This window comes from Hyla sarda, chromosome 2 (assembly GCF_029499605.1).
Source record: "Hyla sarda isolate aHylSar1 chromosome 2, aHylSar1.hap1, whole genome shotgun sequence".
NCBI lineage: Eukaryota > Metazoa > Chordata > Amphibia > Anura > Hylidae > Hyla > Hyla sarda.
In genome coordinates this window covers 33,065,782-33,089,470 of record NC_079190.1, presented here as the reverse complement: position 1 = coordinate 33,089,470, position 23,689 = coordinate 33,065,782, and the positions used below count along the sequence as shown (strand labels likewise).

At 43.6% G+C, this 23,689-nt stretch overlaps 1 protein-coding gene across 1 annotated transcript in view; it reads right to left on the bottom strand.

Annotated features, from left to right (window-relative positions):
• Positions 1-3,004: 3,004 nt before the first annotated feature.
• ENDOD1 (endonuclease domain containing 1) overlaps positions 3,005-23,689 on the bottom strand; it is a 28,666-nt gene continuing 7,981 nt past the window's right edge. Inside the window, exon 2 of the mRNA XM_056561509.1 lies at positions 3,005-6,504. Within this exon, the coding sequence (XP_056417484.1) occupies positions 5,443-6,504 (1,062 nt within the window). The 3' untranslated portion in view covers positions 3,005-5,442. The remainder of the gene's footprint in view (positions 6,505-23,689) is intronic.

The following is a 23,689-nucleotide window of genomic DNA, read 5'->3' as shown; positions in this document are numbered from 1 at the left end:
CTTTCCTAGGAATGTATCCACCTTTTCCAGCCCACCGGAGCACCTGAAAGCTGAACTAATTTATGCAGGAAAAGTCATCAACTGCCGAGCCGTGAAGTTCATGACGAATCGAATTTACTGTAAGTTCTCTCATCTCTATTTAGCAGTGTTACCCAACCAGGGTGCCTCCAGCTGTTGCTAAACTACAATTCCCAGCATGCCCGGACAGCCGAAGGCTGTCCGGGCATGCTGGGAGTTGTAGTTTTGCAACAGCTGGAGGCACCCTGGTTGGGAAGCACTGCCTCATAGACAGAAAAATCAGGGTTCTAACTCTCAGAGTGCAAGATCCTCAGTGCAGACTGAGCTTCACCTTTTTGTAAGCCCAGCAGTAATCAGCCTGCGGCACCTGTGCTGACTCGAGCCAAACTAAAACCTGGAAGGAAATGACGGGGAATTACCAAAAGTCTCTCTTAGCCGTTGTGTTCTGGTAGGAATTCAAACATCTCAACCAACGGCTGTCCGGGCATGCTGGGAGTTGTAGTTTGGCAACAGCTGATGGCCCCCTCATTGGGAAACACTGGTGTATAGTGTGGGCCAATCTAATTTTAGAATCTAAACCATATCCGTGCGGCCCTTCCAGCAAGTAAACAAGTGCCATTCTACAAGACCGCCGCTCATCTACAGAGCGTATTGGGCCACGTAATGTGCCGTATAGATCTGCCAAGACCCTCTTTAGAATTAGAATCCAGCCTGTGACTCCCTGTCTGCTGTGCAACCACAACTACCAGCATGTCCACGTTGAGAGTTGTAGCTTCAGAACTGCTAGAGAACCCACAGGTCGGAGTCACAGTTTCGCCTACTTTCCTGGCTCGCACACTATAGCATTTGGGCAACAGCTTCCATCAATGTGAACACCATCAAAATTCAGTAGTGGGGACATAAAAATTTTAAAATTTCACTTTTTTGCCTCCAGTACCCAATACTGCAATAAAAAAGGGATATGTTTATGAAACCCCGCCTACACTGGCCCTTTTCTGGGTGTTTAGAGGACAGATCAGGGGGTTGTAGCTTACATATCCCGATTTTGCCTTTTTCTAATGTTTGAAAATATGAATCTGCACTGCAAACAATATGGCAAAAATATTAACCACAGATACCATAAGGCCGTCCTGACTACTTGGTTTTAAAGGGGTACTCTTCCCCTAGACATCTTATTCCCTATGGAAAGGATAGAGGATAAGATGTCTGATCCCAGGAGTCCCGCCGCTGGGACCCCCCACGATCTCCCTGCAGCACCCGGCGTTCGTTTAAAGCGCCGGCTGCTGCACCGGAGGCTTGTGACATCACGGCAGTCACGCCCCTTCCCATAGACTTGCATTGAGAGGGAGGGTTTGCCGTCACGAGGGGGAGTGGCCGTGACGTCAGCGCCGCATCGTTAGTCATCAGACAGGGAGCGAAGTTAGCTCCGTGCACCTGATGACTCCAATGCCGCAGCAGAGATCATGGGGGGGTCCCAGCGGCGGGACCCCCGCGATCAGTCATCTTATTCCCTATCCTTTGGATAGAGCATAAGATGTCTAGGGGCGAAGATTACATACCCATAATACACAATGATCGATTACTAAACAGTATATTGGGAGTTACAAAAAGTCCCAATCTAGAGCTTCAAAATCCATGTTAACTTTGTTAGACAAATATAGAGTTTAATAAAAGAATGGATTATAACTGAAAGGTCAAGCTCTGGAAGAAATAAGTGAAGACTTTCAGCCCAAATATCCAAATTTCCCCTTAAAGGAGTTCTGCAGTGAAACATATCATATCCCCTATCCAAAGGATAGGGGATAAGTTATATATCTCGGGGGGTCTGACCGCTGGGACCCCCCGACGATCTCCTGAACGGGGCCCTGGCAGTCTGCTGGAAGGGGGCGTGCCGACCCCTGCAAGGAGCAGCGGCAAACACACATCCCATAGAAATACATGGAGGGGGGGGCTTGTCGGCCACAGCTTCTTGCGGGGGTTCGGAACGGCAGCTTCCGGCAGACTGCCAGGGCCCAGTTCAGGAGATTGCGGAGGGCCCCAGTGGTCAAACCCTATCCCCTCTCTTTTGGGTAGGGGATATGTTATGTTTCACAACACTACTCCTGTTTGGCTCAATACGGTAATTTGTTTCCATATGAGGGGGGGGGGGGCAAGAGACGTCTCAACGATAATTTGGTTTCCATGAGTCCAGGAAAATTTCTACTTTATCAAACATTGGAGGATGATTTGGAAGTGCGCACAGTGGATTCTTCGGTAGATCCTCATATCAGCGTGATCCAATGACTTATACTTTCAGGGAATATATTCGACACTGGGGCCTAATTATGCAGGCGACATTATCTTGCTGGGGCCTCCATTATGTCAGAAAAAATAGCAATCATAACCTAACTCAATCTGAATTATTAATTATGGTCGAAAACAATTTTACAACCCTTGTGAATTGCCAAAAATATACAAACAATGCAATTATAGTACCAGTAGTGCTAGGAAGTAACTATGACAATACGGCTACAGCTACAAGGTGACATCTACATAGCCCGAGCTATATCGCTGGAGCACCATCATCATCATCAACATGTAGGAGCGCACGATATTACATCAGATTTCTGTCATTTTGAGTTGAACAGTCCCAAAAATGTTTTGTATCCATTAACACTTGCATGGAAAATTAATCCACACAAATAGACCTTCTAAGGGGTTTAATTGGCTTTAATATTGATACTTAGATTTCGATTGATGGTATTTTTACTCTTGGTACCGCCACCATCAGCTGGAGTGCTACACATCCTTTAGTGTTTATCCCGACACATGGCTCTATGTATATACTGCATTCAATTGCATGGGACAATGGTAAAGTAACAGGCACAACCATAAGTATAGTGCTCTGCCAAGGTAAAGCCATGAAGGGGATGCTACCTCTTCAAGTAAAACAATGGTACCAGAGACTGCTCATAGGGGAGCACAGGAAAGTGGACAGTCAAGTCAAGACACGGCAAGTTTTACACGTTTATTCTTAACAACAGGTTGTTCCAAACTAAAAAATTTATAATAAATTCCCTTTTTTGTTCCTTCGGAATTTCTTCCATTTTCTTTCAGTGCAAACAGAACTAGGTCAGAAATAAATAATAATACCGATTGAGAGAAACAGGAGCATAACATGAGACGTAAAATACAGGTGCTTTGGAATTCTAAAACTTGCAAAAGGTTCGTTCCCAAATGTAAAAATGTTGCATTGTTTGGATTATTTCGAATAATACTGATAGTGTTTGGATAAAAAAAATCTAAATCAATCTAAAATAAGGAGGGATAAAAGAATAGCACAACAACACAAGTAGGCCTGTATGCAGCTGCTATCGTACAGTCATAAAAGCTTAAAAAAAACCTTCAGCACAGACAGGTACGTGTCAACATCCAAATCAAGCGCCGGTAGAAAAGAACATCTAGCACGGATGTGCTGGTAAAAACGTAATGTTGAGTCTTTATTTCATAAAAACCGCAACGCGTTTCAAGTGCTAGCCACAGTCTTAATCATATCAAAGGGATGACTAAGAGTACAGATAGCACTCAAAATGCGCCACCGTAGTTTTAAAGGGGTACTACGCTGGAAAACATCTTATCCCCTATCCAAAGGATAGGGTTAGATGTCTAATCATGGGGCCCCGCCACTGGGGACCCCCACAATCTCCGTTGCAGCACCCCAGTCATCCAATGCACAGAGCAAACTCCGCACCATGCTGGATGACTGGCGACACCCCCTCCATTCAGGTCTATAGGAGGAGTCTCAACGGCGACATACTATTTATCAAGCCCCCTACCCATAGGCATGAATAGAGGGAACGTGGCGTGAAATCACAAACATTCTGTGTTCCGGACTGACCTGGAGATTGCGGGGGCTCCCTGGTGGCAGGACCCCCGTGATTAGACATCTTATCGCTTATCCTTTGGATAAGGAATAAGATTTTTTCAGGCAGGCGGAGTACCCCTTTAACCTGCACATCCGCACTGGACATTTTTTTTTTCCTCCAGTCTATGGCAACTATAACTCAATATTTATCCGGATTTACCCTACAAATTTTTTTATTTGTGGACAAAAAAATAAAAAGAGAGTAAAAAAAAAAAGACCTTTCCGGATAACATTTTCACTGGTCATTGATTAACCAAAACAAAAATATCAGCCCAACATTTTTTAACATCTATTGCGTCTAAACATCGATAGTGCCCAATAAAGTCCTACTGATCTGTATTGGTCATATGATTATTGGCTGATTATAAGGCCATTGATTTAGGTTATTTTGACGGGACTTACATACGGCTCCAAGAACCTCCATGTTGTATAGAGCAGTGTTTCCCAACCAGGGTGCCTCCAGCTGTTGCAAAACTACAACTCCCAGCATGCCCGATGCTGAAAGTTGTAGTTTTGCAACAGCTGGAGGCACCCTGATTGGTAAACACTGGTATAGAGCCATGATATGGCGCACAAAGATTAGATCCTACTCTACCACCACAGGCCTCGGGTTTCATACACGGGAACAAGGTGGTCAAGGCATACTCCCATCAGATGCTGTGTCACAGAGACATTGCTTCTAAAAACACAGCTTCTAGGAGAAGATAACTAGTATAATGCTGTAAAGAGCACCATATGGCGGCACATTTTATGACCTTTTGTATCGCTAATAAAACAGGCAAAAAAAAAAAAAAAAAAAAGCTATAAAAAAAGTCAAAAACCATAATTAAATATTGATTGTTTAAACATTTTTAAACAATCAATATTTAAATAAAATCAATTTACATTGCCACAATTTAAAGGAGAAGCAAATAACCTCTTCAGTTTGCAGCAATATGTGATCACCCCAGTTGTTTTTTCTTTTTGTTTTTTTTTTTCCCCACTATTCCTAACACCTACAGTGAATGTTTTCTCGGCATTTTGTAGTAAAAATCCATATTATGCCTTACTGTGAAGTAGTAGTATTTTTTTTAGCAATACATTTTATGTAAGATGAAAAAAAAAAAAAAAAAACACCATACATCCCTTATAATTTACACCAATCTGCGCTTTGCAGACAGCCACCTGCCGAAATATTCCCATTAATTTACGTCAGTACCTAACTGCATTCGGTATACTCAACCAAATCATTACGAAATTGCACAACTTTCTCTAAGCCATAAAGCACTTTTTAATGCGCCCTCCACAATACAAAGAGAAATGAGGCTGGAAAAACCAGCTGGTCGTTTCTACTTCAAATTTACCGAAAAGCCAGCCATTACCATGGTATCTAAAGGAGTTGAATTCTCGCGGGTTGACAAAAAAATTGCCGATAAGCAGGGTTAAAAACAAATGGAAATTTCGTAGAAATTCCACCAGAATTCCGAATGACTTGCGGTAAAGTGTGAGCACACTATCGATCAGCGGTTGGGTTTGACCGGTCAATTTTCGTAACCCTCAGACTGTCCAATGAACCTTTGGAAAACACTGCTCCCTGCAAAGGAGGCCACCGAGAAGGAACCCCCGAATGCGCCAAACACTGTTGAGAAGCCCAACATAAACACGCCCCAGACACCACTTAGTATGTCCATACCAACATCCGGTATGGCACAGATTGTGTAGTAGGGGAAGCTGGCCATGTCACATAGGAATCTCGTTGGCAGCCTAAGTATGAGACATACAACTGACAAAGCATTGTCGAGGACACGCACGAAGCCGCAGAGGATGTTACCGAAGACTCGGAGGACGTCGTAAGGAATGTTCAGCAAGACTTTGCTCAGGGCGAAGACGTAGGTGGTGACCGCAGTCCAGATCCAGCACAGTCGGCCGAGGATCACATTAAAGACTTGTTTTAAGAGGAACCATACCAAGCACAGGACGCTCTTTATGACTTCATACACAACAGAGAAGATGAACTGGAAAAACCTAACAAATGCTCCTGGGGTCTGAACTGGTGGTTCCTCCTCAGTCTGGGTTGAGGCTTCAGATGTTGATCTCAGTTCGGGATGGACGGCGCCACCACCACACTGGCCGGCAAACAACTTCACATCACCAGACAGCTGGTTTTCCAGTTCCTCCACCGAGACCTGCTCTAGACCTTCTACGTCTCCAGTTCTCTTAATGACCCCTAAGGACCAAGTGTCGGGGGCGCTACAGCACGCCGCGAGCCAGACATATTCGGGAACGCTGACTTTATCGTTTATTTTGGTATCGGATGGGACGGCTCCGGCAAGAAGGTGAAGGTTCTCTCCGTTCTCGCAATGAGGCAAGAATTTCTCCTTAACCAGTTGGTCCACATCGGTCGCCCATTTCTCCTTGAAGTCCGGCATCAACGGCACAGAGCTGGTGAGAGCCGGTGAAGCTTTATGGTAGAGCAGGCCAGGCTGGTAATCTGTTGAGGCGTAGTCTTCTTCTAAGGCTTGCTTTGTTCCTAGGCCGGGAACCTTCTCCGTCACGTCAGATCCTTTGCTGACTTCATCCAAACTGCTCTTTGAGTCGTCTACCTGTAAGGACCAGAAGATAAGGGCTGTCAGTATAGGCAAAAACGATGACTAAGCAACATAAGAGAGTCTCTTCAGCACAAGTGCACACTTAAAAAAAGAGTACGGCAAGTATCAACAGAAAGGTTAAAAGCAAAAGAACACTGGAATGTGGCCTATCCCTTATTGAAGAGGTTGTCTGCTTTTGAAAACCAAGTGTCCAATACCTTATTAAGGGAACCAGGGTGACTTTAGCTGTTGCAAAACTACAACACCCAGCATGCCCGGACAGCCAAAGGCTGTCCGGGCATGCTGGGTGTTGTAGTTTTGCAACAGCTAGAGGAACCCTGGTTGGGAAACACTGCAATAGATAGATAAGAGTTATATAGAACTACTATGACCCTTTTGTCCAGTAGGTGGCAGTGAAGGGCAAGTTTTTGTTTCTCCCGGAGGAGAGCTACTTTGCATACTTTTTGTCCCATGAAGCATTGCATGGCTAATAAGATTCCATACACTTAATTCCATGTCACACATAAGTATTTACTATAATGTACATTATTTTGATGGATGGCTAAGGCTTCTTTAACACTGCCATTGTGACACGGCAGTGTGATGTCTGTCGGGGAACCTGGGGAGAATAGCGGGAGGAAAAATACATGATACAACTTTTTTTTTACTCCCGCTACTCCCATTAAAAAAAAAAAAAAAAACGACGCCCGACAGACCCCATAATAGTAAATGGGATCTGTCAGGATCCGTTGTGCAGTGTCAAAAATAGTGTACGTTAAAGCACAAAAAAGTACCTGACGGACGTTTGATGACGGGGCACAACGTCAGTGTGAAAGGGGCCTAACATAGTAGCACATTATTTTTTCTTTTTACATATCACTGTCTGCAATGCATTATTGTTTGACTTTGCTTTTATAATGTGTGTAGGAAAGTTAGTGTAGCATTGGGTATGATGTATAGTGTAGGGCCACCCGTGTGGTATGGTTAATTGTATTAATTTATTGTTTGACAGTTTTTAGAATGTATGCAGGAATGTTAGTGTAGCATGTGGTATGATGAATATATAGTACCTGTGCTGTCAGTTGTACTGTAATGCTATGTATGGTAATTGTATTAATTTATTGTGCGCTGCTTCCTAGCCTGCACTTAGTCACAGTACATTGAATGTATGTTGATGACTGATAACTTTATTAGCAATTTTCAATAAAACAAAAAACACTTTTTTTTTTGCTAAACACATATTGAAATGCTCTGTGTTTTATTTGCGGTACCGCAGCATTATTTTATTTTTAATTTACTGTGAATGCCCAAAATTGTGATACAAATGGTGCGGTTTTACCACAATTTATATACACACAAATTTTCTGTTTCTATGCTCTGGTGCAGGATGGACACCAACGGGACCCGATGGGTTCTATCGACTTTAAATGGGGTCTCTTAGGTTTCTGCCTGGTGTCCATTGCTTCACAGGCCATGCAGGATTCAGTTATTTGAATGGACTGATGTGAACATGGCCTTACCCATTTAGCTAGATTTTCTATATGCTGTATAGAATACAGACACTTTCTAAATAAAGGATGAGCACCACGTACATGTTCAGTGAAGATAAAGTCGTTTTATTAGCCCCCCTCCCCATCCCAGATTTTAGCTTTCCTCCTTGTCTGATGACCTTGATACATGATGGAGACGCATAAATGCTCTCCTGAGTGACAGCACGGTCAATAAGAGCCTTCAGCAAAAAAATCCTAATGCTTCTCAATGAGCAATGAAACATGCGAAACATGGGGAGCAGCCGGCGCGGTGCAGGACATACTGATGGACGGCCATTTAACGCTATTAGCAGATGCTCGAAAATGCAATCTACCAAAGTCTACTGTTTCATCAGGGACGTCTTAGAGGGTGACTCAGCAGCTTTAGGTATTGATTCAGGGACATAATGAACAGCTTCACTACAGGCACCAAAAATGCTCAGTCCATAAAAAAAAAAAAAATGTATTGTTATATTTACTTATGTATCTTTATTTACACACACATACATTATATATATTATATATATAGAAATAATTTAATATATATAATATGTATAAATATCTTTTTGTAAGGATTTCACCCTGGGGATAGCTCTGGGATCGTCTGACACCGCCACAGGACACGTTTCTACTTAATTCAGGAGGCAAACAACAGTTATTTATGCAAGCTTTATTAGACAGGTTGCAGGATAAATAAAAACATAAGGCTGGGTTCACACTACGTTTTGTCCCATACGGGAGCGCATACGGCAGGGGGGAGCCAAAACCTCGCGCTCCCGTATGTGACCGTATGCGCTCCCGTATGTCATTCATTTCAATGAGCCGACCGGAGTGAAACGTTCGGTCCGGTCGGCTCATTTTTGCGCCGTATGCGCTTTTACAACCGGACCTAAAACCGTGATTGACCACAGTTTTAGGTCCGGTTGTAAAAGCGCATACGGCGCAAAAATGAGCCGACCGGACCGAACGTTTCACTCCGGTCGGCTCATTGAAATGAATGACATACGGGAGCGCATACGGTCACATACGGGAGCGCGAGGTTTTAGCTCCCCCCTGCCGTATGCGCTCCCGTATGGGACAAAACGTAGTGTGAACCCAGCCTAACACAGGAACAAACAAAATCCTAGACCATCCAGTCACTAACTACACAACCCAGCATGCCCTGACCATCAACTGGAGGGCTTTTCCCTGCCAGTTAAACATGTGTCCTGCAACCTTTAACTCACAGCGTTTGCAGCCTCTTGCTGTGTGTTCCAAGACTCCTTGTCTGTGCAATTCACTGTTTGGGGGGGGGGGGAGTCACTCACAGCGCCTGGCTGTGTGCTCCTCGCAAGGAAGCCTGCCTCCCTCCTTTACAGCCACCTTGCTGTCTTTTGGGGAGAGCAGAGACTATTCTGTTTTCTTTCTTTATATGCAGACTTCTGCTGGCCTCATTAATTAGGCACCTGATGAGCATCTCTGCTAGCTCACCTAGGATAAAGGTCTGTATATGATATATATATGACAGAGAGAGATTTATGTTTGCAATTCCATTTGCCACAAATACACACACAGTAATCAGTTGTGCTACTGCAACGTGTGAACAAAGCCTAAGCTGTTCAAAGGCCTGTTCACATTGGCCAATCTATTGTCGGGATTCAGTCATTTCCCAGTAATGGTAACATGACTGACAGAGTAACTGCAGTAAAGGATCATCAATAAAGCTATGGTTTACTATCATGCACCTGAATAATCTCCAGCACGACATCTATACATGTAGATGTCACAGTTCTGCCTGCTCTATAAAAGTGGCCAGAAACAGCTCAGCTGACCAACCTTCTAACATTTATGGGGGTGTCCCAACCTTACCCTGATTTCAACACAGCTGATCCCTTTGTACTGGGAAATAAGCTGCTTTCAGGCTCCTTTCTCCCAATTCAGACCAAATGCACACTCAGTCAAGCCGAGCATGCATGTATATTGGGAGGGTTGGGAGAAATAGCTGTTGGCCAAATGATTGTCTAGCCAACAGATATCTTAAAAGGGGTACTCCGCCCCTAGACATCTTATCCCCTTCTCAAAGGATAGGGGATAAGATGTCTGATCATGGGGGTCCTGCTGCTGCCCCCCCCCCCCCCGTAATCTCCCGCAGCACCTGGCGGTCTAAACAAACACCGGATTCCTGCGGCAGTGGTCGTGACATCATGGCCATGCCCCCTTCTGACATCACTTCATGCCCTCTCCATTCATGTCTATGGGAGGGGGGCATGTCTGAGACATGAATGGAGGGGGTGTGATGTCACATTATGAGGGGCGTGGCCGTGACATCACGCTCACGGCCTCAGGCTCTGAGCGTTCTGAACAAAATGTTCACAACGCTGGAGCACCGGAGTACCCCTTTAAAGCCGGCCATACACTTTAGATAGCTGTCAGATAAATGCAACTTTCTTTCCCGATCACCACATACACATGTACACTCCGCTCAGCCTAGCATTCACATCTTTTTACAATTGATAGAGGGGGGTTCAAGCAGTTGAAATCCAAATGCCAGAAAGCTGTTTCCCCTAGCCCCTACATCTGTCATTGGGGGAAGAGTCAGGACACTTTAGATGGTCAGCCAGTCCCACCAAAATTATTGGGTTTGGTCACGGTTTACCAAATTGAAGGCCTGTAAAATTTGATTACCTATCCCCCAGAATAGGCTATTAATACTAGCTGGGGTCAACTCCTGGCATTTAAGTGAATGGGACAACAATGCAGTACTACAGCCCTATTCAAACAACCGATAAGTGCTTATGAGTAAGGGGTAAACCCCAAAACACGTCTAGCTTTTTAAAATGCCTTTTTGTATTAAAGTGCTTTTACTTGGATATATAAAAGTGATATTTACAGGACTATGCGGAACGCTGGGAAATTACATAGTTTTGGGTATTCAACTCGCCGCACTTGTCAGAGGTCCGGGTGCCCCAAGGAATGACGAGCGGACGGTGAGCTGACGAACCTGGTGTGTTACAATTTGGATACAGATATATCCAGACATTTAGATATAGTCACTTTGCACATATGTTCACACCCTGTCACTGACAAATCACTAGCGTGACACAAGAACCACGGCGAACACTGCATCAGCAGCCCGTGGTATTTTTCTACAGAACCTGTTATATGGAATATGACAAATGGGCTGTGCGGAGCTTCTGTAACATTTATATCCAATGACCAATGGTGACAGATTGGTGCATCATAAAGCTCATACATATATGTCGTTGCTGTACAGTTTATGTAAAGTGGTTATACTCCTGATGATGTCAGCTCAATGGGAGAGATAGGAAGGTGGAATCATTCGGACACTGCCAGAGTGTTTTAGTATAAAACATCATAGGTCAATTGTCTCCAAACTGTGGAACTCCAGCTGTTGCAAAATTACAACTCCCAGCATGCCCGGGCCCGGACAGCCTTTGGAGTTGTAGTTTTGCAACAGCTGGAGTTCCACCATCATAGATGAACCACCTGATCTCACAGACGAATAATGGGATCTAGGCAGATCCCACAGATGCCATAGCTGCCACCATAGCAGATGGTTTACACTGCCAGCTTTGCCCTAAAGTTATAGGTGCTACAGCCATTTACATAGGCTCATGGATCAGAGACACTCTTTACAACAGGCGGCCATCATCAGAGCTATACCTTAGTAAGTAAATATATTAGGAATGTCCCGATACGAGTAGCGATACTTTATTCAAGTAATCACCGATACCAATTATCGATTATGTGATGTGACAGATGGCTCTAGACTAGTGAGGTCTTAGGTGAAAGTGAAACAGGAGGCCCTCACTGACCCTCATCATTAAGATATGCCCCAATTAGTTAGGTGGGGAATCCCACTATTAGGTAGAAGCCCCCAGTAGGTAGGTGGGGAATTCCCTCTATTAGGTACAAGCCCCTATTAGGTAGGACATTCCCCTATTAGGTACAAGCCCCCAGTCGGTAGCTGGGGAATTCCCTATATTAGGTACAAGCCCCTATTAGGTACAAGCCCCCAGTAGGTAGCTGGGGAATTCCCTCTATTAGGTACAAGCCCCCAGTAGGTAGCTGGGGAATTCCCTCTATTAGGTACAAGCCCCTATTAGGTACAAGCCCCCAGTAGGTAGGTGGGGAATTCCCTCTGTTTGGTAGAAGCCCCGACCTTTCTCCCGCACCTGTGCTGAGGCCTCTGCATCCTCTGCTCTGTTAGTGGTGCAGGACCTTCTCTTGACTCCTTTAGACTTAGTGAATCCTTAGGTGAAAGTCGAACATGAGTACCTCACAGACCCTCAAAAATAAGATTCCCCTGGTAGTTAGGTAGGGAATCCTCCCAATTAGGTAGAAGACCGCAATAGGAAGGCAGGAAATCCTCCTATTAAGAAAAAGAACCCACTAGTTAGATAGGAAATCCACCTTATTAGGTAGAAGCCCCCAGTAGGTAAGAAATCCCACCTATTAGGTAGAAGCCACCAGCAGTTAGGTAGGAAACTTCCTATTAGGAATATCTATTATACTATGGTGATGGTTACAGGAACCTTTGTTGATTTATTTTTCATCAAGTACTTTAGTATGTACAGGAGTCAGGGCACAATCTAAAGGAATTATTAGTCTATTCCAACCTGATGACTTGTATGGTTACAAGGTATGTGCCTCGCCCTAACTACAGCCACGGTTTCTGGCACGTATAAGGCCGCACAAATCTGGTATGTCAACAGAGGAGACAATAGAGTCAGAAAATAGTAGATTTTTTTTAAATACCTTTTGTCATTTCTTGTTACGCCTACGTGTTCAATTTTACCTATACTAAATAAACTAATAAATATTTGCTTTCATATTGACCACTAGATGGCAGCACCAGGGGCTTTGCTGTAATAAAGAAAAGCCTCTCACTTTACAGCCTGTGGTAAAAGTAAATATTAGGATTTCCTTATCGCTAGTAAGCAGAAGGTTAGCGAGAAATATAGCAGGTCTATTGTACTGCATGAGCCTAGATAAGCTGCTTTTACAACAGCAGTAACAAAAAGGAAGGAGGAGCGATTGGAAACCCAGGGAATCAAAGATGGCCCCCCCCATAACTGCACAATTCATGTTCTGGTCCGGATAATGGAGCGGAACTATGAAGAGGGATGGAAAGGTGAAAGTTTTTTTTTTTTTTTTAGTTTTTTTATTTATTTATTTTTACGGATGGGGGAAAACTACGTCTCTCTGCCTACTGATCGCGTGGCGTCTGCGGACGCCACGCGGTCAGTAGGCAGAGAGACGTAGTTTTCTATAATAGGTTCATTTAAAAAAATACATAAAAAATACACAAAAAAATTCCTCTCACCTTTCCTACCATGCAGCTATTCTGCATGTCCGTGCAGAATTCCGCTGCGGCAGGGTCCTATTGATTTCAATGGGATTTTGCCGCACTGTGCACATGGTGGAATTTCCACGCCATTTATTTCTACTGCGGGAATCCCGATTCCGGTGTCCACAAAAAGACTAGACTAGTCTATTCTTTCTGCATAGACCACTCTATGAGTCGGCGCACTTCCGAGCGATCCTAGTGCCCGACAGATTTCTCAAACGTGCGGAATGTCCGCCCGTGTTTTCCGGACGGACATGTCGCACATTTTACACTGTGTAACCATGTCCGAATGGGGACATTTGCACGAATACAAGTACTGTACAATTTCAGGACATCCCTATCAGGAAGCTTAGAACGGAAGAAGAAAACCATAACCTATCAGGCATCATTTAGGTCTCAATAATGAACATATAAAAAGGTAATTTTCAGATTAAATGGATTTGGACTTAAAGGGGTACTCCGGTGGAACATTTTTTTTTTTTTTTTTTTTTTTTTAAATAAACTGGTGCCAGAAAGTTATACAGATTTGTAAATTACTTCTATTAAAAAATCTTAATCCTTCCAGTACTTTTTAGGGGCTATATACTACAGAGGAAATGCTTTACTTTTTAGATTTCTCTGATGTCACGACCACAGTGCTCTCTGCTGACCTCTGCAGTCCATTTTAGGAACTGTCCAGAGCAGCATATGTTTTACTTTGGGGATTTTCTCCTGCTCTGGACAGTTCCTAAAATGGACAGCAGAGGTCAGCAGAGAGCACTGTGGTCATGACATCAGAGAAATCTAAAAAGTAAAGCATTGTCTCTGTAGTATATAGCCCCTAAAAAGTACTGGAAGGATTAAGATTTTTTAATAGAAGTAATTTACAAATCTGTTTAACTTTCTGGCACCAGTTTATTTAAAAAAAAAAAAAAGTTCCACCGGAGTACCCCTTTAAGGACATATTGATAAAACTTTGGCCATTGTGTCCAAATCTGTAAGACCTCTTCAACGGCAACTAAAGTGTAAATACAGGTTCCTTATCTTTGCGGCGCCTGCAGCCCTGAAGGAAAGGTGTGTCCCTATTCTCCACATGAGAGGGAAAGCAAAAAGGACAGGAGCGGCGTTACCACGCCTTAAAGCGTCCAGGGCAGATAGATCACAGTGCGGCCCATAATAAGCTGCCGAATATCAATGTGTGCCCAGAAGGGTGTAGACGGAATAGCTTATATAACAGTGGTGAGCAGCAGGGTTCGGTATAGTCATCCAAACGAACATGGAGGACGCCATAACACTATGGGGGAGATTTATCAAAACCTGTCCAGATGAAAAGTTGCTGAGTTGCCCATAGCAACCAATCAGATCGCTGCTTTCATTTTTAAAAAGGACCTCTGAAGAATGAAAGAAGCGATCTGATTGGTTGCTATGGGCAACTCAGCTACTTTTCCTCTGGACAGGTTTTGATAAATTTGCCCCAATGTGTGTGAGATGTAATTACCGGATGGATAACAGGTCACTGTGGAAAATAAAGCCTCTCATTACGTAGGTGTGACTGCAGTCAAGAGGTCATGTACATGGGCGGACTACACCTTTATAGAATCACTAAGTTTTATAGGGTTGTAATTTGGCATATATATATATATATATATATATATATATATATATATATATATATATATATATATATATATAGACTTCTATAGGGCACTAGTGTAGGGGTACTCCAGCCTAAGACATCTTATCCCCTATCCAAAGGATAGGGGATAAGATGTCTGACCGTGGGGGTCCCACCACTGTGGACCCCCGTAATCTTGCATTCGGCACCCACCTTTGGGCTGCTTGCCGCGCTGCCAGCTCACAAACTAACGGGTGCCGACCACGGGGCCGGAGTAGCGTGACGTCACGCCCCCTCCCATAGACTTGCATAGTGGGGGCGGGGCATGACATCACACGGGGGCGGAGTCGTGATGTCACTATACTCCGGCCCCGTGGTCGGCACCCGGCAGTTTGTGAGCTGGCAGCTCAAAGAGGTAGGTGCCGAATGCAAGATTGCAGGGGTCCCCCGCGGTCAGACATCTTATCCCCTATCCTTTGGATAGGGGATAAGATGTCTTAGGGCCGGAATACCCCTTTAGGGTACGTTCACACGCGCAGATTTTTTTTAGCGGGTTTTCCGCTGCGTATTTGAAAGTGGGCGGGCTCTTCTCGGCTGTCCGCGGCGGAATGTACACTGCGGAAAATCCGCAGCAGACCCCATTGAAGTCAATAGGGACTGTGGCCATAAATTCCGCCACGGAAAATCTGCTGCGGACAGCCAAGAAGAGCCCGCCCACTTTCAAATACGCAGCGGAAAACCCGCTAAAAAATCCCCGCGTGTGAACGTACCCTTAAGCTGTAGGCTTGTTAGTCTTGTTCTGGTACATCAGATGCCATGCTGCAACGCACTTCACCTTTAGATCCATTGGGGGAGATTTATCAAAACCAGAGTACAGTGCTCTCTCAACTTACAATGGCCTCAGGTTACAATTAGGGGTGAGCGGCAGGGGCCATATTCGAATTTGCGATATTTTGCGAATATAGCGACGATTATTCGTCCTATGTATGCGAAATGCGCATATTCCCTATGTTCATTCACTTTTTTCCCCATGTGAAAATGGTCATTAAAAATTTGCATGTGAAAAATAAAACACCAAAAAAACGAATATTCCTCATTACGAATATATAGCACTATATTCTAAATATTTGCGAAATCAAAAAGTGCTGATATTTGCGATAAAAATTCGCATTATGAATATTCGTGCTCAACACTAGTTACAATATTTTCGGTCTTTTCTGGACCATTGTAACTTGAAACCAGACTCAACATACAATTCTACGGACAGTCCAGATCTGTGATGTGTCAATGGCTGAAAGAACTGACCAATCAGAATGGACATTTCACTGGTGTCTGGTAGCGCCCCCTTCAGTACAGTGAGGTATTACATGTTCTGTACTACTCTTTACCTGTATTACTGAAGTGTATGCACTGACTGGTGTCTGGTAGCGCCCCCTACAGTACAGGGAGGTATTACATGTTCTGTACTCTATGTGTGCCAGGGTTAGCTGCTCCTTTGGTCACCAAGTGAGGGCGGCTCCATGTTACTTTTTTAGGACACTGTGTACTGTACAGGACCCTGAAGAAGCTCCTGTCCTCTACATAGACAGTGATTACAGCTCCAGCAGATCTTTATTACTTTTATATGTAAGGATTTGCTTTATCTATATTTGTTATCTACTTATTTTTCTTTAATCCTCACTTTTTCCTATTTTTGGATGACATTTTGGTAGCTTCAGAACCAATTACCAGGTTTCCATAGAGTTCTGGTCTCAACATACAATGGTTTCAACATACAATGGTCGTCCTGGAACCAATTAATATTGTAACTTGAGGGAACACTGTATAGGAAGAAGGACTCCTGCTGAGAGTTGTAGCTTTGCAACAGCTGGAGGCACACCGTTTGGAACACATGGCCTTTAAGCCTTCGTCATTCTGGTTGCAGCTGCAGAACAGCCGCACATTACACGATGTTCCTTCCTTATAATGAAGCATTATGTATTCGGAACAGAATGAAGCCGTGCCGAGGAGCAGCAGCGGGCACACCCATCCAGGGTATTCATATCAGTATCCTGGCAAGCTCCACAACTAACTGCTATCTCCGTGCTGCCAGACACCGCCGCCATCCACATGACTGATCTCGTCTAACCAACTCACAATATCAAAAAGGAAAATATTAGTAGCTTATAAACACCCAAAATACAGGGATCTGCCGCATATATATTCGTCCCTACCAGACGTGCGACGGCTGCCACTAGAGACACCTATAGAGAAGCAGCTGCCCGGGATCAGACAAGCATATGGCGTATTCTCTACTAAGTAGCCTGCACTAGGCTTAAGGTACCGCATAAAATTCAGAGGGGATATGCCGGATTAGAAAGACACGAATGATGTCTTACCAGGGTTGTGTCTGAATATGTAGAAATGAATGGGAGCTGAGCTGCAGTAACCCAGAACAGCCACTATACAAAGTATGGCGCTGTCAGCTTTGGGCCCCATTCACACTGCGGAATTTCCATCCGAAAAAATCTCTGGGTGGTCATTCTGCAGGCATCACTAGAAGAAGCAGGTGCTAGAACCGCTCAGAAACGTGCTGTCTCCATAGACGGCAATGAATTACCAAGCGGGTTTGCCAGAAAGAAAAAATTCCGTATGGAATTCAGACAGAGATTCCAGAGCAGCAGAGTCCCATTTTATTCAATGGGATTCTGCTGCGCACACAGCGGAATTTTTGTGCCAGATGTTTCTGATGCTGAAATTCCGTTTTCCGTTCCGCAGAAAGAACGAACCTGTACATTCATTATGCGGACTCCGCATGGAATCCATAGCCATCTGAGGGTGGGTTCACACCACGATTTTACTATATGGTTTCGGCATACGGTTTCATAAAAAAATAAAAAATTTTTTTAAAAGTATGCAACCGTACAGAAAACCGTTCAACATAGACTTCCCATTCAAAACTGTATGCACCATAATGTATACAGTTGTCTCAGTTTTTCAAACCATACCGTTTTTAACTTTTTTTTTTCCAGCCAGAAAACCGTGGCTTACCATGGTTTTTGGTCCCGGTGAAAAACTGTATACATGTTTTTTTACATGGGAGTCAATGGGAACCGTATGTGCGTACGGTTCCATACGGTTTTCACCATACGGTTTTTGGCTTTGCTCAGTTTTTTTTCTTGCAATTTCAATCAAACAAGTGAAACTTTATTCATAATGGAGTGAAAAGTTAAAAATGTATACTTTTTTTCTTAAAAAACTGATGCAAACCGTATACAGATAAAAATTTGTACACACGTTTTGATACAGTTAAGGGTAGGTTCACACCACGTTTTTTTCAATAGTTTTTTTAAACCATATTTTTGATAAAAAAAAGACGGATTCCTCAAAAACTGACTAAACTGTATCAAAACGTGTGTACAAAGTTTTATCTGTATACGGTTTTAAAAATGATGTCCGGTTGCATCAGTTTTTTAAGAAAAAAAACGTATATGTTTTGAACTTTTCACTCCATTATGAATAAAGTTTCACTTGTTTGATTGAAATTCCAAGAAAAAAAACTAAGGTAAAAACTGGATGGAACTGTAGGCACATACAGTTCTGTACAGTTCCAAAAAAAAAAAAAAAAAAAAAAACACGTATACGGGTCAATACGATTTTTCACCTGGACCAAAAACCATGATAGGCCACGGTTTTCTGTCCAGAAAAAAAAAAAAGTAAAAAACCGTATGGTTTGAAAAACGGAGACAACCGTATACAATATGGTGCATACGGTTTTGAATGGAAAGTCTATGGCCACGGTTTGCGGTACGGTTGCATACGTTTTTTTTTTAAATGTATCCAAAAACTGTATAGAAAATCGTGGTGTGAACCCACCCTTAGTCAGGTTTTGAGGAATCCATTTTTTATCAAAAACCTGATCCAGGAACTGTATTGCAAAAACGTGGTGTGAATGCAGCCTAAAAAACGTCTGGTCCTAGCACCGGCATATTATGTAGGCGCCCGCACAGCGACATTCCAGACGTGTGAACATAGCCTAAAGAGTTTGAAAACAGAAATTCTTCCCTGTGCATAGTGCAACAGAATTTCATGGAAAACAATGGAAATTTGCGAGTAGAGTTTTTCCGCCGTGTGAATGGGGCCGTTGTCTGTATTATCCTGGGCCTACGGATCTGGCAAGCAGCTGACTGGCGGGGTGTCAGGTGTGGGGAACCCCACTGCTCACTTGTTCATTACTTATCTTGAGTATAGGCTATTAAAGGGGTAATCCAGGATAAGAAAATTACAGCTGGTTTCTTCCAAAAACAGCACCACCCCTGTCCTCAGGTTGCGTGTGGTATTACAACTTGTCCCCATTCACTTCAATAAAACTGAGCTGCAATACCACACGCAACCTGAGGACAAAGGTGGTGCCGTTTTTGAAAGAAATTAGCACTGGTTTTCTAATCCTGGACAATACCTTAAGGGTGCATTCACACGGGCGGATTTAGCTGCGGATCCGCTGACAAAGGCCCTTAAAGTGCTGCCCTCTTTGTGCCTGCTAATAGCGGCAATTCACCGCTACCAGCAGACACACTGTGAAGTGCGAGTCGCAGTGTATCCGCACATCCCGCACATCGCGGCCGCTCCCCCGTCTCCCTGAGCTACACAGCGGCCGCGATGTGTGCGAGTACACTGCAGGGTAACTCGCACTTCACAGTGTGTCTGCTGGTAGCGGCGGATTGCCCCTATTATCAGGCACAAAGAGGGCAGCACTTTAGGGGCCTTTGTCAGCGGATCCGCAGCTAAATCCGCCCGTGTGAATGCACCCTAAGGGTACGTTCATACAGGCGGATTTATTTGCGGGTTTTCCACTGCGTATTTGAAAGTGAGCAGGCTCTTCTCGGCTGTCCGCAGCAGATTTTCCACAGCGGAATTTACGCTGCTAAAAAAACGCTGCAGTCCCTATTTACTTCAATGGGGCTTGCGGCGGATTTTCAACAGCGTAAATTCCGCCGTGGAAAACCTGCTGCGGACAGCCGAGAAGAGCCCGCCCCCTTTCAAATACGCAGCGGAAAACCCGCAAAAAGATCCGCCGGTGTGAACGCACCCTTAAAGTCTACAACAGTGTTTCTCAATCTTTGTATTTCCAGCTGTTGCAAAACTACAACTCCCAGCTTGCCCGGACAGCCAACGGCTGTCCGGGCATGCTGGGAGTTGTAGTTTTGCAACAGCTGGAGGCTCACTGGTTGGAAAACACTGGTCTACAGTGTACTACATTCAGCCACCAGTTATCTTATTTCCAGGGAGTATTGAATTTATTATTAGAGGGTCCTGGCTTCCAAGATGCTGTACATACAGGGGTCAAGTCCTGCAGGAGTGCGTGGGAACTGAGTTTCTGCACTTTTTTCCACAGTAGGAACACCATTTCCATTAGCAGGAGTCCTGCAGAACCAGCCATTGAGTGCAAATCATGGGTGAGTTCCCTCACACTTTTTTCCCAGGACTTGACCCCTGTGTACATATGATATGGGGTTAAAATACATAACACAAACAAAAAGTAAAATAAGTGTAAAACAGAGTAAACGACTAATACAAAGGGAGATAAGGCCCCACCTGTGAGTCTACAGTCAATAGTCTTCTACAATTACAATAGGCGGCCAGAATGGGCCCGTTCAGCATCTTAAAAGGATAGTCAGAGCCATGTGTACAATGGTATCTCTCCCCCCCCCCCGTAGGGCATTTCATTCATTCGAGGGCATAATCCCCCCTCCATTCCTGTGATCAGTGGGGGTCCCAGCAGTCAGGCCCCCCCGTGGATAGGGGATAACACCATTAAACTTCCCAGCTCTCTCAATACCCTCATACCCATACACACTCTTCAATGGAAAGAGTTAGGCCTAGTTCACACCAGCAATGGGCTTTGAGCCCATTCAAGCTATGGGACTTAAAGGGGCACTCCAGTGGAAAAAAAAAAAATAATTCAATAGAGCTGGTGCCAGAATGTTAAACAGATTTGTAAATTACTTCTATTAAAAAAATCTTAATCCTTCCAGTACTTATTAGCTGCTGAACACTACAGAGGAAATTCTTTTCATTTTGGAACACAGTGCTCTCTGCTGACATCACGAGCACAGTGCTCTCAGCTGACATCTCTGTCCATTTTAAGAACTGTCCAGAGTAGGAGAAGAACCCCATAGCAAACATACGCTGCTCTGGACAGTTCCTAAAATGGACAGAGATGTCAGCAGAGAGCACTGTGCTCCAAAACGAAAAGAATTTCCTCTGTAGTTTTCAGCAGCTAATAAGTACTGGAAGAATTAAGATTTTTTTATAAAAGTCATTTACAATTCTGTTTAACTTTCTGGCACCAGTTGATTCAAGAAAAAAATTAAAAATGAAAAAAAAAAAAAAGTTTTCCACGGGAGTACCCCTTTAATCTTTCCAGTACTGATCAGCTGCTGTATGCTCCAGAGGAAGTTCTTTTCAGTCTGACCACAGTGCTCTCTGCTGACACCTCTGTCCATATCAGGAACTGTCCTAAGCAGGAGAGGTTTGGTATGGAGATTTGCTCGTACTCTGGGTAGTTCCTGACGTGAACAGAGGTGTCAGCAGAGAGCACTGTGGTCTGATTGCAAATAACTATACAACTTCCTCTGGAACATACAGCAGCTGATAAGTACTGGAAGGATTAATAATTTTTATTTATAAGTAACTTAAAAATCTGTAACTTTTTGGCACCAGTTCATTTGAAAATAAATAAATAGTACCTCTTTAAGCAGAGAAAAAGATATACAATATATAAAAATATATTTTTCTCCGCTCAACTACAAGCTGCGCAAAACTACGGACACCTGACGGAAACCGGGCGGACCCCATTTAAAGTCAGCAGAACCTGTCAAACTTGCAGTGACTGATGTTCCCGAACCCGTTGAGGTTTGTTCGGCCCAAAAAAAAAAAAAATTTAAAAAAATAAAAAATAAATTAAATTAAAAATAAATTAAAAATAAATAAAAAAGGGCTAAATGGGTCAGAGCACAAGATTGGTGTGAATTTAGTCTAAGCCTTCGCCAAACACTTCTGGTGAGGACATACTACGCAAGAACAAAATGAATCAGGATGTTCATAAAGGAGAGTCCGGAATCCCCTATATACATTAGACAGCTGGCCCTAAACACCTAGATCATTAGGTTAAAGCGGTAGAAAAAAAAAAAAAGCTGATTTCTCAAAAATAACAGCACCGCTCCTGTTTTCAGGTTACACGTGGTATTGCAACTCGGCTCCGTTCGCTTCAATGGAACTGAGCTGCAGTACCACACGTAACCTGAGGACAGGGGTGGTGCTGTATGAAGAAATCGGCTCTTTTCTAATCCTGCATAAAACCTTAAACAGTGCTTTCCAAACTGTGTGCCTCCAGCTGTTGCAAAACTAAAACTCCCTCTAATAATAAATGATAATAAATGCAATACTCTCTGGAAATAAGATAACTGGTGGCTGAATATAGTACTCTATAGACCAGTGTTTTCCAACCAGCGAGCCTCCAGCTGTTGCAAAACTACAACTCCCAGCATGCCCGGACAGCCAAAGGCTGTCCGGGCATGCTGGGAGTTGTAGTTTAGCAACAGCTGGAGGCACCCTGTTTGGGAAACACTGCCTTTAAAAGGAGTTATCCAGGAAAAAAAACTTTATATATCAACTGGCTCCAGAAAGTTAAAACAGATTAGTAATTTACTTCTATTAAAAAATCTTAATCCTTTCAGTACTTATGAGCTGCTTAAGTTGAGTTGTTCTTTTCTGTCCAAGTGCTCTCTGATGACACGTTTCTCGGGAGCTGTCCAGAGTAGAAGCAAGTCCCCAAAGCAAACCTCTTCTACTTTGTGCAGTTCCCGAGACAAGCAGAGATGTCAGTAGAGAGCACTGTTACCAGACAGAAAAGAACAACTCAACTTCAGTAGCTGATAATTATTGGAAGGATTAAGATTTTTAAATAGAAGTCATTTACAAATCTGTTTAACCTTCTGGAGCCAGTTGAACTAAAAAAAAAAAACTAAAACGTTTTTTCCTGGAATACCCCTTTAAGCCAACACTTATCTAATGTGAATGGCCTGCTTTAGGCTCCTTGCGCACAACGGTAGCGCAGACACAACACTGAACCAAACCTAGATCGCCATAGTCCACTCAGAATTGTTACCGCCGTAATACAGGAGCTAAGATGCTCATGTATTACAGCTGCGTGAAAGTGGCCCTGAAGTGCAGGTGCTGATTAGAGATGAGCGAACTTACAGTAAATTCGATTCGTCACGAACTTCTCGGCTCGGCGGTTGATGACTTTTCCTGCATAAATGAGTTCAGCTTTCAGGTGCTCCGGTGGAATGGAAAAGGTGGATACAGTCCTAGGAGACTCTTTCCTAGGGCTGTATCCACCTTTTCCAGCCCACTGGCGCACCGGAAAGCTGAACTAATTTATGCAGGAAAAGTAATCAACCGCCGAGCTGAGAAGTTCGTGACGAATTGAATTTACTGTAAGTTCGCTCATCTCTAGTGCTGATCTGATGATGATGATCGATATCTGATCTGTTAACTTCATTTATGTCAATAAGGCTTAGTCAGTGTTTGACGTGACAAAATGGGTAAATAAAAACCTGCAAAAAAAATAAAAAATTCTACAAAAAATAAATAAAAAATAAAAATATTCAGAAGATGAACATATTCTTATCCATGCAGTCTTAGGCCGTTCTTCTCCGTCAAAAATAAAAACAGACAAACAAA